Here is a 23,412-nt window from a genome sequence, read left to right as displayed (position 1 = left end):
ATTTGTTTTAACTTTCGAGTTCAATATTGTACTAAATTCAAAAACATTTTGAACATATAGTGTTTTTTGTGCTGATTATGTGTACAATTGGTCTTAACTACTCAAGCTGTTTGACAGACATAGCCATGTCAGAATCTGCACTGTATAATATCAGGTATTAAGTGCAAATAAATGTTGAATATGAAACCATATTTAGTCATATTTCATGAAAAAATATCTTCAAAAAAAAAAAATGTATGGAGGTTGCGACACCTCCTGTATCCCGTGAAGTATCAAAAAAGGAAAAATATTTTACATTATTCAAAATAATACATTATTATATTAATACAATTTAATTAAATATTTATATGAATGCAACTATATTATTTATGCATATATGCACTAAAGTTAAAAAATTGGGGGTTGGTAAGATTTTTTAATGTTTTTGAAATAAGTGTCTTATGCTCAGTATGTCTCTATGAATAATTAACGGTTTAATAAATAATTAAAATTATTAAATATAAATGTAATTTTCAATACTCGATTCAATTTTTTAAATATTTTACATTTTCCAAAACACCATAGTTACTTAGTAAATATTCTAAATTGGTAAAATGACAGTACACTGCCATCTAAAGGCAGTAAATTGGTATGCGTAGTGAATGCGTAAAAAGAAAAAAAAAAAAAAAAAAGGATAAAAACAATTGTAAGATGATGAAAATGTAAATAAAAAATTTAACCAGAAATACTGTGAAAAACATTTATTTTACATTTAATAAACTCCTAGGTTTGGAATTTAAATAATGATACTGTTAGTGACATAAATAGTGTTAAAAAACATTTTTACACAATAATACATTAAAGCCCTCATGGCTACAAACCTATCTTCCTTAGATATCACAAACAACTGCCATGATTTCATTATAAAATATTGCTAGAAAACATCCAAATGCATGGTATTTTTTGGAGGACCGCCCTTTCATTCGGCCAGAAAGAGCAAAAGTCATCCAGTGAGATCACGGTTTAAATCTGGGCTCTGCAGACTCCCGTGTTCCCAGGGCCCTGGTTCAGGATTCAGCTTTGGCACAGCGGGTGAGACTCACCCTGAACGTGTTGGTCATTGACAATTAAGACAGTCAAGGCTTTAATGTCTCAGACTGGTATCATGTCTTTTTTAAGAGGGTAAATGTCCCATGTCAGTCCGTCACCAAATGGGGTGTGTCCAGAAGGGAGGAAAATACGTGTCAGCCAATGACTGTGGAGAAAATTATAATAATTTAGATTAATCCCAGCTTAAAGGCTGCAGACAACTACAAAAAACAAGTAAAATGTGTAATTTCACCTTCTCTTTTCTACACCAAAGAACACCTTCCAGTTGTTTAGTTTACCGTAACTGAAGGGATTCCGATAGACCTTTAAAAAGAGAGAAAAGGTTAAAGGAACACGCCAACTATTTGTGACTTTAGCTTATTCACCGTATCCCCCAGAGTTAGATAAGTCCATACATACCATTCTCATCTCAGTGCGTGCCATAACTCTGTCTGACGCACCCACCACTAGCCTAGCTTAGCCTACAAAGACTGGAGGTAAATGGCTCCAGCTAGCCTACTGCTCAATAAGTGATGCTGCCCCCATGGTACGGCAGCAAAGGTCATTGATTATTTCGCAGGAATGAGAGTGTAGTTCCTAGCCATATCAGTCTAGAAAATCGCAACTTTTCATTTTCCGACGGTCTTAGAACACATTTTAACTACCGGTATACACATCACAACATGTAAATAGGAAAATGTTTGCGTTATTTTGTCACTTACTGAGCAGTAGGCTAGCTGGAGCCATTTACTTCCAGTCTTTGTGCTAAGCTAGGCTAGCAGTGAGTGTGTCAGACAGAGTTATGGCACGCACGGAGATGAGAATGGTATGTATGGATTAATCCAACTCTGGGGGATACGATGAATAAGCTAAAGTCCCAAAAAGTCGGCGTGTTCCTTTAAATCATGGGGGGGGGGGGGGGGGGGGGGGCGGGGTTAGTTCACCCAAACTAACCCCCATATTCAAAAATAACCCCATTATTCAAAAATAAATTTCTGTCATTAATTAGCCACCCGCATGTTGTTTCAAACTGGTAAAACCTTTGTTCATCTTCGAAACAAAGATATTTTTTATGAAATCCGAGAAATCTTTCTAATCCCCCCATAACGCCATTACCACTTTCAAGGCCCAGAAATGTACAATGTAGAAATATTGTTAAAATAGTCCATGTGAACCTTAATGTTAAGTGACGAGAATACTTTTTGTGCACAAAATACAACAAAAATAACGACTTTATTCAACAATTTCTTCCCTTCCGTGTCAGTCTCTTACACTGTTCCCGTTGTAAACACAGTGCAGCGCTTCCTGTGGTAGCATAATAAATAATGTCTTTATTTTTGTTTTTTTGGCGCACAAAACGTGTTCTCGTCACTTCATAACATTAAGATTGAATCACTGAAGTCACAAGGACTATTTTAACAATGTCTTTACTTCCTTTCTGGGCCTTGAAAGTGGTAATAACGTTGCAGTCTATGGGGGGTCAGAGAGCTCTCGGATTTCATCAAAAATATCTTAATTTGTGTTCTCAAGATGAACAAAAGCCTTACAGGTTTGGAATGACATGAGGGTGAGTAATTAATGACAGAAATTTCATTTTCGGGTGAACTAACCCTTTAAATCCTAATCACCCTGCTATTTAAACAGATAGAATAGTCGAGACATTTGATTCTGAATGGCATTAATGCACCCTCACCTTTCCACGTTTGGCCAAACGTTTGGCCTCTTTGCTGTTTATATGGCGTTCAATGCTGGTTTCTCCACGGGTGATAAGTATAGCATGCCACAGTGTGAGAGCTCCAAGGGCCACTGACACTGTGCTGATGGAAAAAACAACAACAAACATAACAAAAGATGTGAGTTTATAGAAATAATACAACTAGTATTGGGCCGCTGTGGAAAAAAAATAGCCTTTTGAAATGATGTACCTTGTGAGGACCCACATGTAGATAATACTCTTGTGAAACATCCTGTCCTTGTTTGTGTATGGAGGTTGCGAAACCTCCTATATCCCGTGAAGCATCAGGAAAGGAAAAATATTTTACATTATTCAAAATAATACATTATTATATTAATTTAAAAAAATTAAATATCCAATATAACAGATTAAAATAATATATAAATATTTATATGAATGCAACTATATTATTTATACATAAAACAGTACTGATGTAAAATATTATTAACATCTCCTATTTTAATATATTTTAAAGTGTAATTTATTCCTGTGATGCAAAGCTGAATTTTCAGCAGCCATTACTGCAGTCTTCAGTGTTGCTCAAGAGACATTTCTTACTATCAATGTTGAAAATAGTTCCTTGATGAATACGTTTTAAATAACAGCATTTGAAATAATAATAAAACTGTTACTTTTGAATTAAAGTATTACTTTCTTTTTTTCAAAAAATAAAACAAATCTTATGACCCCAAACTTGTAAATGGCAGCACAACTGTATATGTATTATAAAAGTGTCATTCGTTTACATATGCCACTCAGTTTTATATTTTGTCATATAATGCAAAAAAATGCATGCATTAAGTGTCTCTCAAGTATCCAGATCATTTTTGGAGGCAAAATCTGTTTATAAGCATAAAACTGAGAACTTTCTTGATTCATTGCTCCAAATGGAAACTCTAGTGCACCAGATTTTACCAACCAGAGCTTAAAGAGTCTTAAGTTCACAAATAAATCCTCCCTCATCCAATTGTAACAAAAGCAGAGTCAGTAAGTAATACAAGTTTAAATATGTGCTGTTAGAATTGGGATAAGGAAGGTCAGAAATAATTTGTTGGTGTTTCATAGCATGTTGTTTGTTTTAAGAGAGTTAAATACTGAGCTGTGATACAGAAAAGGACGAATTCCAATTCTAAAGCAAAGCCGAAAGCAAGAACAAAGCCACCTGAAGTACCTTCCCAGCCACGCCTTCTGATGGTACAATGCCGATGAGCAACCCAATCCCAGTCACCGGAACACCCTGTTTCTCTGCTTCAATGTGCCTGAATTTCTATAGAATGGTAGAGAGACAGCTGGCAGTTAAGACATGCCCACTACCCCATACTTTGAGAACAGCAAGAAAAAAGGAGAGACGACCATTAAGAAAGAGAGGAGTTAAACACCATCTTAGAATGGACACAAAGGACCTTATGCATAAGAATAAGTGGAGGAAAAAATGGCTACTACGGTGTTTTCCAAGATTTCCATCCAAGATTCAGACTTTTATGATACAAAGATTATGAGTTACACTAAACAGAGAAGCACTAACACAAAGCAACAAATGTATTAAAAAAACAAAGCCTTACATCTATAGTATTGTATGCATCGATAAAGAGATTGCGACCGCTGATGCTACAGTACATGCAGCCCAAAGTCAAAAAGAGACAAAAGGAGAAGAAGTAACGATGATTGTAATGACCAACACAGTTGTTAAGCCAAGCTGAAAATATATAATTAAGGAACCAACCACACAGAAGTGAAAAATCTAATGAACAAACAACTGACACAATTTAGAGCCCTCGCGTTTTCAGCAGCCTTGGTTCCGGAAGTATATTCCCTTTAAATTTTTTCCATAGGGATTCTTAAAAACTCTTCATTAAAAAGTTATAACATTATAATATCAAAATAGGACTAAAAGGCAGAGGTGCAACCTCTGTGTACTTAAGAGCTTTAATAAGGGAAATAACTACAATTCTTTGTAGAATGATGGGTAATGTAGTTTTTCACTAGAAATTGCATTGTTTAACATGATTATTTTTTTTAAATAAGATTTCTTTTTTCTTCAATAAAAGCTTATGGCATCGCTTAACCTTGTAGCTCACAACAGGCCTGTCTTTAAAGCTATAAAGTTTTTGTTAAAAATCAACTGCCCTGTGGAGAAAATTAAAGGGATTTTTACTTCTGGAAATGTTACACTCTATTTTGAAAACAGCTCTGGTCCTTTTCAATACAATTATAATGAATCACGGTAAAAGCCCTCTAAAAGTATGATAAAAGTGGTCCACACAACTTTTTACAACAGGTTTGTAAAACATGAGGGTGAATAAATGATGACAAATTGTTCATTTTGGGTGAACAATCCCTTTTAACTGAATGTTGAACTGTGTAAAACATAGCAATTTAACATATGGTGAGTTAAAAAGGATACGGCAATGATGATCCATTTTTAGAATACACCTGGAGAGAAAGATAGAAGGATGCTTGTGTTACTTTTCTACAATAACAGTTTAAATTGCAGCTGATATTGAGTCACCCATTAGATTTTATAGGCCTGTTCTCACTCTTACGTTTTACAGATGCCACAGTGATGACTTCGTGCTGGTTTAGGAATTATACACTTTTTACAGACAGACACAAACGGGACGTCATTTTTCATCTGAAAAACAACATGAAGTAGTAAAATAGCATGAAATGACATTGAATACACACATCAGCTCTACTGGATTGTGCCGTGTCTAAGGGTGCTGAACCTTTGGAGGGTATCCAGGGGGAGTGCTTGTGGCCTTGTAGTAATGGAAGGCTATCATGACTATGATCCAATGTCCGTAACAAACGTGCCACATTATCCAGCCAGGAGAGTATGTTTGCAGGACCAACGGTAGAAGGCAGTAATAAGCGATGAAAATCACAGAACTGGTAAGAGCTACTACTAAAAAAACAAAAACCTAAAGAGAAAAGAAAAAGCGAAAGGTGTAAGAGAAATGCACAGACATGATGATTAGTTTGTTGTGAGAAATGACAGATTTACCATTCCAAACCAGCGTGTGACAACCTCCACCATCCAAAACACTGGTTCAAGGATGGAGTCAAACACCACTTCAGTGTTAGTGAGCGAGTTAAAATAAAGGGATTTGAAGATCAGTTTGATGTAGCTCAGAGGTCGCCTCAGTCTTCTGGGCATGCGACTGCGACTGTGCCTGCTACACCCGCGCATGCATCTCACCAGCAGGTGCATGACTGTAGAGCAGGGACGCATGTTCAGCCCCTGAAAAGGCAAGATGTTATCTTTTCTCAACTTCTCCCTGAACATCGGCACAAGCAAGTTCCTTTGACTGTGTCCAGCAGTTTGCTCATTGACACTTCCCCCTGTGCTGAACTTCTAAGCCAATTAGATGAATGAAGTATCCCCCTAAGCAGTTGGTGTGTGGACTGATCCAAACCAATAATGCAAGCATGCTTTAGCTTTCTGATACCCATGGATTATCTGACATAATGCAATACAAAAATGGATGACCTCTTTTTTCAAGCGTTTACTTTACACGACTGCACTGATAACAATGCATCTAAAAAGCCCTGCCCATTTTAAGTTTACTAAGTTTACAAAAAGCATGGTTAGGCTAGTTACTAATGCGTCTTAGCTTGGATTTGTAGATGTAATCAGACCATTAATCTTACTAGGCGGCTTTCAACCATCCCATGAAAAGTCACTGGATGTGAATTTGAGATTAAAATGCATAAGGACCTGGGATAATGAAAAGAAGCTTTGTTATTTAATTAAAAATAAGGCAAAACACAATCTAAGGCACGCTAAAAAATTACATTTATAAACCAGATGTGCCCCTAGATAGAATTCAAAAACCTTTAATGTTGGCACTGCATGCTCAGACATTGTAAAATTCACACCTGAGATATGGATCTGGACAGTCTACATTCCGACCACAACAGTTAACGTGGAGGGAACACCACCCTTATGATGTAACAAATACAGACATAAGCATAAAGAGATGTAACAGATGTGTCAGATTATTGTAGAACTGGCCAACATCATACACCATCCCCCATGTCATAAATAGACTATAATCTCTGTGTCTGTGCCTTTAAAATTATCATTAAGACAAAAATATGCATACATATTGGTAAATTAGCACTGTGATCAGATCACAGTGGCAACGCTGAGGGTAAAAAATATACACACGATATATACTGCGCTAGGTTAATAGTGATGTTGTTTAGTAACGTTGCGTTGCCTCGACCTGAATCAAACAGCAAGAGCTAAACATCACAGATCACAGAGTGGCAGAAATGTATGCAATCGGTTCTCTTACCTGGCCAAGATCTTCTCCTAAAACTGCGATGGACTCAACTCATGATACCGCTGAAAGATTTTATTTTTTCGGGACAGATTGAGACAAATAAATGGAAGCAGTAGTTTCTACCCCTTTGATTTCATCTGCTGCCTGTCTGTCTGTCTGACGCGCGCAGGGATGTGAGCTGTCACGGTGGGAATTCTGGGAAATGGAGTTTAAGCGCGGAAAGCGGAAATATTAAATGGAAACTTTTTTGATATATCTTTATATTATTAATAATAAAAACTACATTATATAGTGTGGTATTTCATTCTGTCCAATTTGATGTGATCCCCGCCCAACTGCTACAGAGAACTGTGGGAATTGTAGTTTGTTTCGTGTCCAAGTCCTTTTCGCGAATCGGTTCTTTCGAGCGTTTTGTTTCAAAGAAACGGCTCAAGAAACATTTCAGTGATTCCTTTACGTCCGACGTAATAACGTCATTGTGGGACCTAAAATCCCGCCGTAGTGCTCTAAAACGTCCCAATAAAGGCAAATGCAGGCACACAAATGGTATTTATTACGTGGTTTTCTATTACGTTCTGCTATTATGTATGTAGGGTAATTTAATGTTTTCCAGTTTGATGCATTAATGATTCAGGCCATAAAACACAGTTATAATTTGCATTTACATTACTAAAAATAATTTACATCTGTAGGATGTAAACGTGTTTTTGTAAAACGCTGTTTAAATCATTCGGACCGTTGCCGAACCGGTTCAAACAATCATTAAAAAGATCCGACTCAAAAGAACAATTCGTTCAGACAACGATAGTAGCTGCTGTACACACGTGCTCACGGTGGTAGAAAGAGTACTAAACATGGCATTCAGTTTTAACTTTGATATTCCTTTACCGACAGCAGAAACAAATGATAAAGAAAAAGAGGACAACTCGAAAGATGTGGATCATAAATGCTCGGTAAGGGAATGTATCATTGTTAAATCCGGCTATATGTTTGCTAATAATGCTACAAGACAGCTGACATTAGGATTGTTTAACATCTTTAATTATGCTTGAGAAGTACAACGCACATGCCCCAGATGATACTCTATTTTATTATGTGAAATAATAGATCAAGCATATTTGGGTCTAGTTACTCGTCTAAAAGTGACTTGTGATTGTATCTTTTTATAGGAAGCCAGTGCAACCGTCCTAACGAAGATGAAGAATGCTATTGAGCACGAACCTTTGTTGGATCCTCTCTCCCACATTGAGAACTGGGTGCAAGAAACAATCACAGTAGGTGCCCTGCCTCCCCTGCTCTGTCTCAACGAATCAGTGTTTGAGAAGACCGCTCCTGAACTAGAGGACAGTGAGGAGATTCTGGCCAAAACACTGACTCAAAACTCTGACCTCATCACTGGAGTGTATGAGGGTGGACTTAAGATATGGGAATGCACATATGATCTTCTTGAGTACATTGATGATGAAGGACAGACCTTCACTGGAAAAAGGGTGTTAGACTTGGGCTGTGGAGCAGGTCTACTTGGCATACTTGCACTGAAGAGAGGAGCCACCAAAGTTGACTTCCAGGATTATAACAGCACAGTGATAGAGCAGTTAACAGTGCCAAATGTGTTTCTCAATTGTGAAGATGATGATGATGAGACAGAGGAGAAAAATAGCAGCCCGCCATCTAAGAGGAAAGCCCTGAATGCATCACAGAAATCCCTAGATTGTTGTGGTTTCTTCTCCGGTGACTGGAACTCTTTTCTCACACTTATGCGAAATAAAACCTCATCGCCAAAATATGACATTATCTTCACATCAGAAACCATATACAACACAGACTACTACTCTTCTCTTCATAGTGTGTTTTGTGACCTGCTTGCTGAGGACGGGATTGTTTATTTGGCAACAAAGTCTCACTATTTTGGAGTAGGAGGTGGCCTTCTCCTGTTTGAGAAGTTTGTGGAGCAGAAGAAAGTCTTTCAAATCAAATATTTGAAGGATGTGGAACAAGGTCTGAAGAGACATGTTGTATCATTGACATTCAAAAAGTGACATTCAAATTGCATTGATAAGTGTTAATGTGCACAGCCTAATATGGTGCAAGTTAACATAAGCTAATGGACACCCATCCCTTTCAAGCCAAATGCATTGGCTAATGGCTATGGGAGCCTAACTCGTACATGACTAATGGTAAAACAACTGAAACTGGAATACGTTTGGTGAAACACTCTGATGATTTATTACTTAAATCCAATGTTCAATCTGCAATATATAAGGTACACATTATATATTGGTTCATACAGCGCTGCAAAATCATCATCAAATAAACAATGACTGACATAAGTTTACATGCTCAACAATTTATCAAGCAGGCCAACAGAGGAAACAGTCATTAGGGGTTCAGTCTCACTGGTTTAATGTGAAAAATGTACTTGCTGCATTAAGAACACTTGACCAAACATATTCCTCAAAATAAAGTGGAGACGAAGTAAATTATGGAATGAATTACATAAACACAAATCCAAACAAACACTGGTGGTCCTTGTAAATTGTTTAACTAATAAATACTCACAACCATTTCAAAATTCTAAAATTACATTCTGGTTACATATAGGTCCTATAGAGCTCTGTCTCGTTGATGTTAAATATGGGAGTCTTGTTTAAAGTAATTCAGTGCTGATGTATAATTTAAAATGTTTAAAGTAAATACTCTATTTCTTGGCTTTGCCCTGGGCTGCCACAGCCTCCATTGCTTTGCGAACAGTTTCCTCATCTCCGAGGAACTGCATGGGCTTGATGGGCTTCAGGTTCTTGTCCAGCTCGTAAAGAATAGGAATGCCTGTAGGCAGATTCAGCTCCATGATGGCCTCCTCAGACATACCTGTGAGTGTGAGGAAACACTATGAGACTATAGGAAAATCTCAAATGTCAGTCATTTTTGGTGACCTCCCATTAGAGCTTGTGTGTGACAAACTATTTCTAAAACAGCATTCAAATGTCCTGAAGTAGTAGGTTTATATTTTAAATGTATAACTTCTGAATGAGACATTTTCATGCATTTCTCTAGACTAGGGTGTTTCCTATGGCCAGTGTTATATTATAGTAACTATAGTATTGAGTTACTATTATCGTTTTTAGAAATATTTAAGGGTTTTTATTTTGATATTTTTTATTTAAAATTTAGTTAACGATTTAGTAAATTTGTTGCGTATTTGTCTTTTTTATAAGTTATATTTATATAGTTTTTATAATTTTTTATTTCAGCTTTAGTTATTTTAGTACATCAAGTTAAACTAAATGATAATGAGAAAGGGCGACTTAACTAACTGAAATAAAATAAGTTTATTGGTCACACTATGACTTGTCTCAAACTCCTAATAATTGCTTATTAATAGTTAGTAAGGTAGTTGTTAAATTTGGGTATTGGTAGGATTAAGGGATGTAGAATATGGTCATGCAGTATAAGGCATTAATAGGTGCTTTATAAGTACTAATAAACAGCCAATATCCTAGGAATATGCATGCTAATAAGCAACTGGTTAAAGGGTTAGTTCACCCAAAAGTTATATAAAAAAGTTCTGGCTAATCCAAGCATTATAATAGCAGTAATAGTTACTCTGTTTTTGAAGTCCATAAAAAAATGCATCTGTCTGTCAAATAACATGGTCCACGCGGCTGTGGGGTGTTAATATAGGCCTTCTGAAGCGAATCGGATGTGTTTGTGTAAGAAAAATATCCATATTTAAAAATGTATAAATTAAAGTTTTGGCCGACCGCCTTCCGTATTCAATTTATGGAGAAAGTGTTGAAAGTACCTCTGCCAATCGAAAGACTAACGCCACCAGGTACGCTCCCGTACGCATCTTGAGTTTTCACTTTCAACACTTTTCCACGGAAGGCAATCGGCTGGAACTTTACTTGATAAAGTTTTAAATATGGATATTTTTCTTCCACAAACGCATCGATTCGCTTCAGAAGGCTTTTATTAACACCCCGGAGCCACGTGGAGCAAATTATTCGACAGACAGGTGCATTTTTTATGGACTTCAAAAACAGAGCAACTATTACTGCAATTATAATGCTTGGATTAGCCTGGACTTTTTTAATATAACTCTGATTATATTCGTCTGAAAGAAGAATGTCATATACACATAGGATGACTTGAGGGTGAGTGAATAATGGGCTAATTTTCATTTTTGGGTGAACTCCCTTTAATAGTAATAATTGAACCCTAAAGTGTTACTAAATTATTTTATATATAAAGAAGGAATTATTATATAGAAAATGAATGCCATTCCAAGGGGGAATGGGATTGTGGATTAACTTGCACAGATTAATTGTTCACCACTAGTTTAGTAAAGTGTGCTAATAAAGTAAATGTTCAATTTTGATTTCACGTAATTTAAAGTAATATTATGGAGAGCAACTCAAAGATTTCTTGCAGATTAAATACAGTTTAACCTTATTAAAGCTTTTATTAATTTCCATGACTCTTCCGGACCTTGAAATTGCAATTTTCCTGATATTTTGAGAATTTAAATGATGGTGAGAACCCTGAACAAGGCTGAAAAGATCCTACAATTACCTTCTAAGTGTTTCACAATGCCTCTCAAACTGTTTCCATGAGCAGCAATCAATACTCTTTTCCCTTCTTTGATTTGAGGCACAATCTCATCATTCCAGAAGGGTAGCGCCCGTGCAATAGTGTCCTTCAGACTCTCGCAAGAAGGCAGCTGGTCCTCGGTCAATTCAGCATAACGTCTGTCCTAAAAAAAGATAGGCCATCCAACCAGACACTTTTAGTGCATTAATGAAATGTTCCTTAAACATGTCAGTATGCAATAGTTCTGCTCATTTAGTCAAATATAAATTCTTGACTTGTTTGTTTTGGGATATAGCATTCAGTTTCCTATACAAATAAGGTTTGACCTTTGTTTTCTGAGCCTTTGCACTTATTAACTACTAGCACATCAGTTTCAACATGTAATACCAACATATTGCAACAAACTGCGTCATGTAACAGTGAAAAGTTTTTACACTCATAAGATCAGATGGAATATTGTATGTTAAGATCATTTATTGTTTTTGTAATGGATGCAGGAATGCAGATAATAATGTTGATAGGCATGCCGTCACTGTACACTCATGAGTTTCTGTTTCTTATATCATTTGAAAACCTCACCTTGCTGATGATGCTGTAAAAGTCATGATCTGCATCCATAGTTGGTGGGGGGGTGTCAAAAGAGCGCCTCCAAATCTTAACCTGAGCTTCACCATGCTTGGCTGCAGTCTCCGCCTTGTTTAACCCAGTGAGACCACCATAATGTCGTTCATTCAGGCGCCAGGTCCTGTGCACAGGCAGCCACATCTGATCAATACTGTCCAAAGCGATCCATAATGTGCGGATGGCCCTCTTCAGCACAGAGGTATAACAAATGTCAAACTCAAACCCCGCATCTGCAAAAACACAGTGATACAGCATAAACTTAATATGGCAGATGGAATTTTTAAAATATGATTTAAGGCATTTAATACAATATAGAATAATACAAATTAATATTATAATTAATTGTATATATTACATACATTTTTTAATTAAACTATTATAATGTTATTAAAATGCATTTATTTATATTATATAAACATAATGCATAACTGCGTCAAAGAGTCACTTTTGATTGGGAAATTCAGCACGTGTGTAAAATCACGTTCTGTACTGCACGTTCGCATCACGTAGGTCCCGCCCCAAACCCGTCAATAATAGGCAAACTGCCAGGTCATTGGTTCAGAGTGTACACGCGTCACGCCGAAGGCGGGGCAGTGCCGGGGATGCGCAGTTAGCGCACAGTCTTCTGAAAGTCATTTGAATTTTCCAGTTTGAGTTTTCTTGTTTAAAAATCTCAATGCAAACATTAGTAAGACAAATCAGGTAAAGTTATTCTCAATTTAAACAATGTAGCCTACACATTTTTTCAAAAACCAATCTAGAATGCTGATATACTTAAGACGGCAGATTGACAACGCTCATTCACATGCTGGACAATATAACATTATACAAACCTTTTAAAGCTTGACCGCCTTTCTTTGCCTCCTGAGCCCCTGTCTCGCTCAGGTCCGCGTCGAACCAGCCGCAGAAGCGATTCTCCTGGTTCCAGCAGCTCTCGCCATGGCGAATGAGAACCAACTTGTATGCAGCCATTAGAGATATTCAGAGACAACTTCTAAAGGTAGCAGCTGAAGAAAGCACGATGTCTGAGCTCTGCTCGAGCAGGTTGTTAGGATCTGTTAAGAGTACTGTCAAAAAGACCCTCCTCTCATCTGAGTCCCTAATGAATGACGTTTCCGACCTGCCCATCTCAAAGCTCCACCAATCAACGCCTCGGAACGATGAGCCACACTGAAACTGCAAGCACGAAATGGAAAAAAAACCGTGACCTTCCTGTAATGCCTTTGCATATTTTATATTTAACCTCCTCCAGCATTATGCGGTTCAAAATATATTAGAACAATAAAGAAGGACTATAATACATTAAATCGTTCATCGAACCTGCCAGAGATATTATAAATCATTAAACTGAGGAGGATTGTACTTCCCGTTTGATTTCATTGGGTGTATCTTGGAGCTGAGGTACAGGAGAGCCAATCAAATGTTACTTGTGTTGGTGTGGGCGGGGTTTGGCGCGGAAGCGTAAAGAGAACCTTGACGTTGGTAGGAATGAATTATGAAACAAAATGTGATAGTACTATTAATTCCTTACAAATACCTTTATGAGTAAGTTCAGGGAAGGGTTTACGCCTTTGCTTTTGTAAAGAGGAGTCAGAAAAATCTTACATTTACTTTTCAACTGTAGTTATACTAAATAATTTGTATTAGTTTAATAAAAAAAAAGTTCATTCCAGTTACTGTTAAATGGTCTTGTTTATGGATTGTGAAAGCAGTTTAATAGGGACTGACAATTCAATTAAAATTTTTACCCAATTTAGGAACATATACAAAAATCAAAATATATGTGGAAAATATGACGCATTTTCCACTGCTTTTATTTTCAACGTCTATAAAGAAGAATCATAAAGCCGTTAAGACATCTCTATTGCTGAAAAAGATAATTGATGTAACAGTTAAGGTGAAAGAGGTATAATTTTCCAATTATGTTTTATGTTGTAATAATTGTTGTAATAGGTTGACTCTGTATAGCCTGGTTTTACCAGACTCTTGTACATTTCATTTGTGAAGGAAAATGAAAATTGAGCGGAAGTACGTAGGAGGGCGGAGCCAGGCTAGACTCTGTATTCCCCTGTTGAAAATAAAATGTAATAAATATTAATCTTCATTATGCCTATTTAATGTTCATTTTTGTATGTGCCTAACTGCAGATTTGACCATAATCGTATACCACACTTTTTATTCCAGGGTTGGTTTCTTTCAGTAAAGGCACAGGTGTAGAGCCAAATTAGTGACAGGGTTAGGGTTATGATCGGGATTTGGTTGGATTGGTGCAATACTGCGTCTAATAGGGTCACATAATTTGGCACAACACCTGTAAATCATGGTTAGTGGCTACAAAAGTCAATTGAACATATAGTTGCATATGGTTGCCATGTTGAATTTACGATAGCCTACAGCAAGTGTCTATGTGTACACTTCTGGTTTCACTTGACGTCAGTGCAGAGAGCCAGCCAAAAATGATCTTTTATAGTTGTTTATGGAATCTGTCATATTACCCAGGGGTAAAACAAAAAAGCCTGCCAATAAACTAAAGACTTTGCTTTGCTTACCTTACTCTAGGCTACATACTGGAGATTTTTGTTGCTAATTACTCAAAGGAGCAGCCGTATACTTGGATGGAAATGTAACATAGATCTTAACAATATTTTAATTGAAACAAAACAAAACTAATGTTTTTGATTTCTAAATCAATTTGATTTCTTTTTTTCCTCTTTATTTAATATTTTCTTTTATTAATGTAATAATATTTCATCTTATGTAGGCCTATCTCTATCAGCTTTACACAAGTAAATTGAAATTATTATTTTCTATTGGTAAATAAATAAATAAATAAATACATACATAAATAAATATACGAAGAAATGTAAACAAAAAAACAAACAAACAAAAAACAAATATATACACAAATAAGTATACAAAGAAATGTAAAAAATAAATAAATGAGTATTTATTATATTTTTTTTGTATGTATGTATAATTGTACAAAACATTCAAAAATCATGTGAAAAAACCCGGGAAAATGTTGATACAAAGCGTCCACTTGCGCGCATCTACAAGCATCTCTTTTTTTCCCTGCCTCGCCAACATCTGCCTCACCTTTTTTTTTTTTTTTTTTTTTTTAATAAATAAAAACGAACCTATAAAATGTTTTATTATGTTGTGTGTGAATCGTTGATAGAACAAATTATGTTAATAATTAGTAATATAAATAATTGTATATTCCTCCACATGTATTAATTTGTTCATAGGCTACAAATAAGGAAATAAAAGTAAAAGTACTCATTTATTTTAGTTTTTCTAAATTGTATGTATATATTTATGTATTTGTGTTTGTTTTTGTTTTTACATTTCTTCGTACATTTATTTATGTATATTATGTCAGCTTTTGGAATTCCATGGGGAAAGTATTTATTATGTCTATGGGAAAAATCTTCACGAGTTACGCATACATTTATTTTGATGTTAATATCTCGCAAACATAATTTGTTCTATCAACAAATCACATACAACATAAAACATTTTATGGGTTAGTTTTTATTTATTTATTTATTTCACGCCCCACCTGCTGGCGAGGCGGGAAAAAAGAGTTGCTAGTTGAGTGCGCGCGAGTGAACGCATGTTAGATCTTCTCGTCGTTTGACGTGTTTTTAATTTATTTTTTTTACATGATTTTTGAATGTTTTGTGCAGGATGAATCAGGCCATCACATCAGCTCAGATAGCCCACTGGTTTACTGTTGGGGCACAGTTTGCTAACATCAGAATCACTGATGAAGTAAAAAAGCAAGCTGAGGCCGAAGCTTCTGAAGCAAGGTAACGTTAACGTTAATGATGAGGTCAAGAGTGTTTTTGCAAGTACTGATGAAAACTGTTAGTTTTATTATGCAAACTTACTTTAAGAGGATTTCGTAATTTCAGAAAGATGTTGGTCAATAAACATTGATGAAACTGAACCATGTGTAGCTAATTAAAATAAAATCACCAATGAAGGCACGTGGGTTTCGGAAACGTAGTTTATTTTTCGCAGAGCATTTAGACTAAGAGGCTGTGCCATACCAAACAACAGCATTGTGACAATATCTACAGCAAACTATATGTGTGCGCTGGTGAATTAATATTTTTGACAGCTGGTGGTAATCGAGGCTAGGGGGGTTTCAAACTGGAGTCCGGGGACCCAGGAGGCCGCAAGGGAGTGCCATGGCGTCCTCGGAAAAGTCGAAGAAAAACAGTGCAAAAATAATAAAAAATAGACTAAATTAGGAAATAAAATGAATAAGATATTGGTAAACATGAATAAATTGATTTAGAATAAAAATAATACATCAAAATAAATGCATCTACAGTACAGCACAGTAATCTAATGAGTAGGAAAATATCGTAATAGCATGTTCCTAGCATTCTTTATAGAAACCAAATATTTTCCAAACACTAGTCTATGCATATTTATAAATTTAATTTTGTAGAAGTAGACATTTGACCTTATTACATGAAAATATATAGTTTGCTTCTAAATTTTTTGTATGTGGGTATGTGGCATCTAAAAGATTGAAAACCCCTGAACAAAGCGATGGATTGGCAGGAGACCCAAGGACAACATCCTATACATTTTTTCTCTTTGTGTGTGCATTTGCTGCAGGCCTGTGGAGCTGTTGTCTGATAAGACCTCTCCAGAGAAGGTAGGATCAGATGGAGGAAACCAGAAGAGCAGGAGGGCAGAACTTCCAAATAGTAATTACAAACCATCCTGCATACAAGCTGCTGCTCCTTACATACACACTACACTGGATGTTCCTTGAACAATTTTTTTTGAGCTGTCCTACCTCCATGTGTGGCTTTTATGTTACCTACTAGGATGTTATTGCATAACTCATGTGCCCTCTTATCTATAGGTCCAGGAGCCAACCCCCCTTCCCTGGCCAGTTATGAGTATCCAATTCTGCCAATTACTAAGAACAGACAAGAGGTACATGCATAGAGATACAAGGCACATAACATATGGACATATTTACTCATAATTCAATAGAAGATTTGTGTTGTCTTTTTTAGATTAATTTGTGTATTTTCCTATATGTGCATATGTCAATCCCTGTCTGTGTTTGTGTGTGTAGTTGGTCTCTCTGATTGAGAATAACTCTGTCATCATCATTCGTGGAGCGACAGGCAGCGGGAAAACCACCCAGCTGCCACAGTTCATCCTGGATCACTATACGGAAAGAAATACGCCCTGTAACCTGGTTGTCACTCAGCCACGCAAAATCGGCGCCACCAGCATTGCCCGCTGGGTGGCACGTGAACGCAAATGTACCCTGGGCAGCTTGGTGGGGTATCAGGTGTGAGATGCATGCAGTAGAAACTAGGAATGTTCGATTCTTGAACGTATCGTTCTTTTAAGCTGGTAACTGGTCAAACCTGTTCACAGAATCGAACGGAGGGTACATTCAAACGACAATAATGTAAGTAAAAAAAACGCAGTATTATGCTGCCAGGCCAGTAATTGGCGATGCGATTGTAAAGAAAAACTACGGCCTATAGACTGAACAAGTAATATGCATGCGCATTACGTCACTGTTTTCATAAAATCAAATTTTTGTAGTTAACACAAACAATAATGGTATTTAATGGTATTTAATACATGCACTTTGAATCCTTTTTTTTTTTTTTTTAAGTTGGTGTTTTCAGGCCCTCAAAATGCCGTTGTTGTGTAAATGAATGACCCAAACGCATAAACCAGAAACAAACTTCTGGGTTGCGTCATTCACCAGGAACTAAAGTTTGATTCAGTTCGATTCTGTGAAGCGCCTCAAAAAAAAAAAAAAGATTCTTTTGAGAGCATCATTGTTAGAAAGTCTTTTCCTCAAAAAGTACGAAAAGAATACTGTAAGGCAGTGTTTCCCAACCCTGTTCTTGGAGGCACTCCATTACTACACATGTTCGAACTCTTCTTAATCAAACACTCCTGAATGAATTTATAAGGCTCATTAATAGAGATTCCAAGACCTGAAATGGATGGATCAGATAAGGGTGCCATCCAAAATGTGTACTGTTGGAGGGCCTCCAGAAACAGGGTTTGGAAACACTTCTGTAAATGGGAATTGTTAAGTGGAATTGGTATTGGATTCCCTTTCGTTAAACTTGCAGTATAAAATATGCTGATTAAAATTCTAATCATGCACTGTTCAACTCACTAAATACTGTATACATTAAATAGATGTCTTTTTCTCTCTCTCTCTTTCAAGGTGGGTTTAGAGAAGATGGCCACAGAACACACCAAACTGATTTATGTGACCACAGGAGTCTTGCTGCAGAAATTAGTGGGAAGCAAAACACTCACAGAGTACTCGCACATCTTCATAGATGAGGTACACAAATAATCTGCAATTTATAGATACAACCATTCAAAAATTTAAATGAAAGAAGTCTCTTATGCTCACCATGGCGTCTTCAATTACATCAGAAATAAACAAAACAGTAATACAGTTTATATAAAAAAGTATATATTTTAATACATTTTAAAATGTAATTTATTGCTGTGATGGCATCAGTCTTCAGTGTCACATGATCCTTTAGATGTCATTCTAATATACTGATTTGCTTCTTAAGATTTTTTTTTTGTAGTGCTGGGCGGTATACCGGTTCATACTGAATACTGGTATCTATTTTTGTTATGACATGAATTTTGATTATACCGCAATACCAGTATATTTCGCTTAAACAATGTTCGGAACGCGGCGCAGCGCGTCACTGTTTGATAGGGGCCCTGTTTCACTGTTGCACTGTATTGAGGACACCGCTGAGATCGCATTACAGCTTATGAATGAATCCGAAATCACCCCCTATACCCTCATTCACTATTCCCTACGTTATCCACTTATAGTTCATTTGAAGGAGTGATTGAAAAAGAGTCCGTGAAGTCGGACAGCTGTTGTGTGTACATCGGCTGTACACTTGTAATTTCGGTGCAATGTGAGACTGAATGAGTGCACTCAATAATGTCCACTATGGTTTCGGTCACTACAAATGGCTGTCCCCTGCAAATTATGCCCTATTTGAGGTTATAGGGGGCGATTTTGGATTCAGCCCTTGATTACAGCGATGGATTTAACAACGCTCACCACATGAATCATATCACATACAGACCGGAGCGAGCGCGTTTAAGTTTTTTATGGACGTATTTCATATACTCTAGTGCTCTAAACATGAACCAGCAGCTATGTGCACATATTTCATCACATCTTCTTCAAATGAAATGTATGCAAAGGACACTGAAACTAAACGTACGTCTGATCACGACAGCGATGACACGATGGATTATTCTTATACACAAAAGACAATGATGTAAGTTAATAAATAAACTGACAATTCAAAGAAGAATGGGCAAAAAAGTAACCGCTTTATTCTTTCTGTGTTAAACTGATGTGTGTCATTTGTTTAGAGACTGTAGTGCTCTTAAATGTATTGTAAATATCCGTGTTTCTCCCTCATTTTGGCAGTTTGTTGTTATATACGGTTAGATTTTTACAATGCTTAAGGAGCTCTCAACTGTTTTTTTTTTCCTCTCCGTGGTTATATTTTAATATTAATGTGTCTGTAATGAGTGTGTTGCAGGTCCGTGTTTTATTGGTTGTTGTCTCCCCACGGCATAATTTTGTGGGGCTTTGCAAACCTGTATTAACTCTAGTGTGGAATTTTTCTACAATATTCCCTCGTCATGACAGTAAAATTGGGCATTCTAGTCAATCTACTGCAGTATTTCCTCTCTCGATCAGTAGAAGATGTGGATAACACCCTGTCATGGATAAAACCATGATATATATATTTTCTTCACGATTCTTTGATTAATAAAAATGTCAAAAGAACAGAAATAATGAATGCACGCTATTATCACTAGTGATGTCCCAGTACTAAAAGTTCAGCAGTTTGCAAAAAATTATTTGCTATTATGAAAAGTTTAAATATTAATATAAAACTTAAATTAAATGAAAACGATGACATGCAGACTTAGTGTTTGATTATAACCTGATCCAGGTCCACGAGAGAACAGAGGAACTTGACTTCCTGTTGCTGGTTGTCAGAAAACTGTTACGGTCCAATTCCAGATATGTCAAGGTTTGTGCAACACGCATACTTGCATTGACACAAGCACATTTTACACTGTCATTTTTACCCCTTCTCCATTTATCCCATCTCTCCTTCTGCAGGTCATTCTGATGTCCGCCACTATAAACTGTGCAGAGTTTGCAGAGTATTTTGGAACTCCGATCCGCAATCAGATGAATCCAGCATACGTGTTTGAGGTGGAAGGAGCACCATACACCATTGAAGAGTTCTACCTGGATGATCTCAAAACCATCCTGCCTCTTGGAGCCAATGTATGGAAGCAACAAAAATGCTATATTTTGACCTTTTTTACTCCAATGCATTATATAAATTTGTTTGTGTTTGTCACAGGTGACCTTAATCCACCCAGTAGACCCTTGTATCTCAGAGGAGATGTATAATGTTGCAGTCACTCTCATCCAGAGCTTTGATGAGATGGAGGCTAAAGATCAGAGACCACAGTGAGACACACATACCAGTCATTTTGTGAGACTATGGTGGGTGGACCCCGGCCCCTCTAGAGGGGCCCGGGGGCATGCCCTCCATAAGGAATTTTTTGTTAAATTGATCAGTCTGGTGCACTTTGAGAGTTCCATGTTCCAACCCATGTTCAGTGTGCAAATTGAACAAAGAAAAAAGTCTGTGAATTCACTAGTTCCTGAACTTTGGAATCAACCCTCTTTTTAGCTGTGATAGTGTCTGTTTGCATTACATTCACACTGGTGATTTAGGAAGCCAAACAATTACAATTATTATATACAATTATATATCAGGGCTCGACATTAAGCTGGTTCACGTGCTTGTCCTTCGGACTCGTCTGTGTGTGAAGACTGAGCAGTGTGCACGAGCCAAAAGAGAACGTTAACCCCGCCTACTTTGATTTGATTGGCCATCTCAATCATTTTGACATTGACGAACGCTGTTAGACCACATTCGTTTCAACTGTCTGATCAGCTTCGTTCGTCTGTTCCTGTCAATCACGCGGTGTCAACCAATTATACTGCACAAGGGAGGGGCGAGCCAACTCTCTCTCTCGCACACACACACACACAAAGGAGGCAGCAAGCACTGTACATGCAACAATTCGGCAAAAAGGTGCTTTTCAGAGCAATGCGCGGCGGCGCGGGCCGCACTAACACCAAACTTTGATGTCAAGAAGGGGGCCACAAAATATCATTCTGTGACCCCTGATTTAAACGATTCATTCAAACGGATAATTCATGAATGAGGCAGTCGTTTACGAACAGGTCATTGAATCTTTGATTCAACCGATTCATTCAAACACTGAATCATTCAGTAACACACACTGTTGCTGTGAGATGTGTTATGGTTCTGCTCTGATCTTTGTTTGGAACTATTTTTGCTGCTGAAATTTAACAACAACAGGCAATATTGCATCTAAAATGTAAGTGACTTAATGTTAATTAATTGTTTATGGAACTGTCATGAAATCGTGATGGTATTCAGGAAAACAGCACTCTTGGTTCTGTGATGTTGCTTTACTGTAGGCTATCATATGTTATAAATATAAAAACTCCACAATTTGTAATGTTAACCGTGTGTTTCTCTGTGTGAGCGCCGCTCATTTGTGGGGATTTCTCCTTGTGAGGCTGCACGAGCCTCAACAGCTCAACCTTGTTACCGTGAGTTCATTATACATTATATATTATCCACTATCGATCGCCAATTCCACTAATGAATGCAGAATCATTCTTGCATTTCGGTGATTCCCTAGTTATTTTTTGACGTTTTAATCAGCTTGTCCGGGCGGGCAAGTAAAATACTCTTTTCACTTGCCCGTTCAAAAAATCCACTTGTCGCGGACAAGTGTTAATGTCGAGTCCTGCTATATATTATATTATATTACAATATTATAATAATTTTCTACTAATATTCCTGTGACAGCAATATCCATACATTGTAAAACAAATGCACTGTAAAAAAAAAACTGCAGGTAAATTACAATACTTCTACCCTAATTTTTATACGTACAAGAGATAAACCCTTGAGCTTTTATTTTGGCAGACCACTACAGTTTCTGTGAAAACAGGTTTGCAAACGCATCTCATTACAAATCTAGTGAAATGAAATCCTGTATCATCTTCCTACACAAATGTTGGAAATGATGCAAATGTGTAACTGGTGCCTGCTACATTCCCACATGCATGCTGAACACACAGCACATGCAGGGGTGGAATTCACTGCATTCATTCACTGTGAACTGAGCCATTCTGAGACATGGAAAACACCAGATCACGAGCTGAATGTGTGAGCAAAGTGCGCACTTCTCTTTGAAACGCAGCGCAAACGGAATATATACTTATTTAATTAAATCGTAGTCTTTTGCAATTTGATAAGGGCACAAAGCCATATACAGGGTTCCTACGGGGTTTGGAAAAGTATGGAATTTGATTTGAGTGATTTCCAGGTCTGGAAAAGTATGGAAAAAATAAATCAGAGTATGGAAAAATATTTATGTTTCCAGACTATTGTCCCTATTTCATTTTCTAAATATAAAATTAAGAATTTCTAAATAATAAATATATACACAATCGTTTTTTTCAATGAATGAAAAACTTGTAGCCTAGCTATGGCAGTAAAGGTCAGACCTGTGTGTTCCTTCCTTTCCACAGTTCAACAGTGGTTAACACAGCACTTCGTAGTTTGAGAAAGCAAGTTGGGTTTGAGGATAAAACGGAGTCGATGGTGGAGTTCTTAAAGGAATAGTACACCCAAAATGAAAATTTGTAATTTATTCACCCCCATGTCTTTCAAAACTATAAGACTTTATTATATTAACATTTTTAATATTTTAAATCTGAGATTTCAGTCCCTTTATTAAAGGACTTGTTCACCCCAAAATGAAAATGTCCTAATCATTTGCTCACCTTAATTCCATCCAAGATATCCATGACTTACTTTCTTCAGTGAAAGATACATTAAGTTTTTGAGCAACCAACTGAGTTGGTGCCATTTTGGATGGCATTGGGGTGAGTAAATGATTAGTACA

General features: G+C 36.8%; 4 protein-coding genes across 8 annotated transcripts in view; 2 read left to right on the top strand and 2 right to left on the bottom strand.

The window, feature by feature from the left end:
- Window positions 1-726: 726 nt before the first annotated feature.
- zdhhc16a (zDHHC palmitoyltransferase 16a) lies at window positions 727-7,250 on the bottom strand. 5 transcript variants are annotated; one of them, XM_079842075.1, is made up of 12 exons: window positions 7,105-7,246; window positions 6,683-6,746; window positions 5,808-6,044; window positions 5,530-5,724; window positions 5,347-5,435; window positions 5,208-5,236; window positions 4,366-4,499; window positions 3,975-4,070; window positions 2,994-3,070; window positions 2,762-2,885; window positions 1,322-1,392; window positions 727-1,234 (listed from the first exon to the last, which is right to left on the bottom strand). In XM_079842075.1, exons 3-12 carry the CDS (start codon window positions 6,033-6,035, stop codon window positions 1,132-1,134), a joined length of 1,146 nt encoding a protein of 381 aa, XP_079698201.1. In that variant the 5' UTR covers window positions 6,036-6,044; window positions 6,683-6,746; window positions 7,105-7,246; the 3' UTR covers window positions 727-1,131. The 5 variants fall into 5 exon arrangements, 4 of the variants coding, with proteins under 4 accessions (XP_079698201.1, XP_079698199.1, XP_079698198.1 ...); XM_079842073.1 differs by having other exon boundaries at window positions 3,966-4,070; window positions 7,105-7,242; XM_079842072.1 differs by lacking the exon at window positions 6,683-6,746 and having other exon boundaries at window positions 3,966-4,070; window positions 7,105-7,250.
- A 639-nt stretch (window positions 7,251-7,889) lies between these two features.
- On the top strand, window positions 7,890-9,806 carry mettl18 (methyltransferase 18, RPL3 N3-histidine). Its single transcript, XM_079842504.1, has 2 exons — window positions 7,890-8,045; window positions 8,262-9,806. The coding sequence occupies exons 1-2, from the start codon at window positions 7,947-7,949 to the stop codon at window positions 9,129-9,131; spliced, it is 969 nt and encodes a 322-aa protein (XP_079698630.1). The 5' UTR covers window positions 7,890-7,946; the 3' UTR covers window positions 9,132-9,806.
- On the bottom strand, window positions 9,291-13,678 carry pgam1a (phosphoglycerate mutase 1a). The gene is made up of 4 exons (XM_079842505.1): window positions 13,140-13,678; window positions 12,262-12,536; window positions 11,665-11,845; window positions 9,291-9,960 (listed from the first exon to the last, which is right to left on the bottom strand). Exons 1-4 carry the CDS (start codon window positions 13,276-13,278, stop codon window positions 9,791-9,793), a joined length of 765 nt encoding a protein of 254 aa, XP_079698631.1. The 5' UTR covers window positions 13,279-13,678; the 3' UTR covers window positions 9,291-9,790.
- Window positions 13,679-15,876: 2,198 nt separating this feature from the next.
- Window positions 15,877-23,412, top strand: part of tdrd9 (tudor domain containing 9) — a 30,683-nt gene continuing 23,147 nt past the window's right edge. The window contains exons 1-8 of the mRNA XM_079841930.1: window positions 15,877-16,118; window positions 16,942-17,033; window positions 17,195-17,268; window positions 17,414-17,635; window positions 18,542-18,664; window positions 20,331-20,411; window positions 20,504-20,674; window positions 20,754-20,863. Of these exons, the coding sequence (XP_079698056.1) occupies window positions 15,997-16,118; window positions 16,942-17,033; window positions 17,195-17,268; window positions 17,414-17,635; window positions 18,542-18,664; window positions 20,331-20,411; window positions 20,504-20,674; window positions 20,754-20,863 (995 nt within the window). The 5' untranslated portion in view covers window positions 15,877-15,996. The remainder of the gene's footprint in view (window positions 16,119-16,941; window positions 17,034-17,194; window positions 17,269-17,413; window positions 17,636-18,541; window positions 18,665-20,330; window positions 20,412-20,503; window positions 20,675-20,753; window positions 20,864-23,412) is intronic.

This window comes from Gobio gobio, assembly GCF_949357685.1.
Source record: "Gobio gobio genome assembly, chromosome: 18".
Taxonomy (NCBI): Eukaryota; Metazoa; Chordata; class Actinopteri; order Cypriniformes; family Gobionidae; genus Gobio; species Gobio gobio.
Note: the sequence above shows the minus strand (reverse complement) of the source record. Positions and strands in the feature narration are given on the sequence as shown.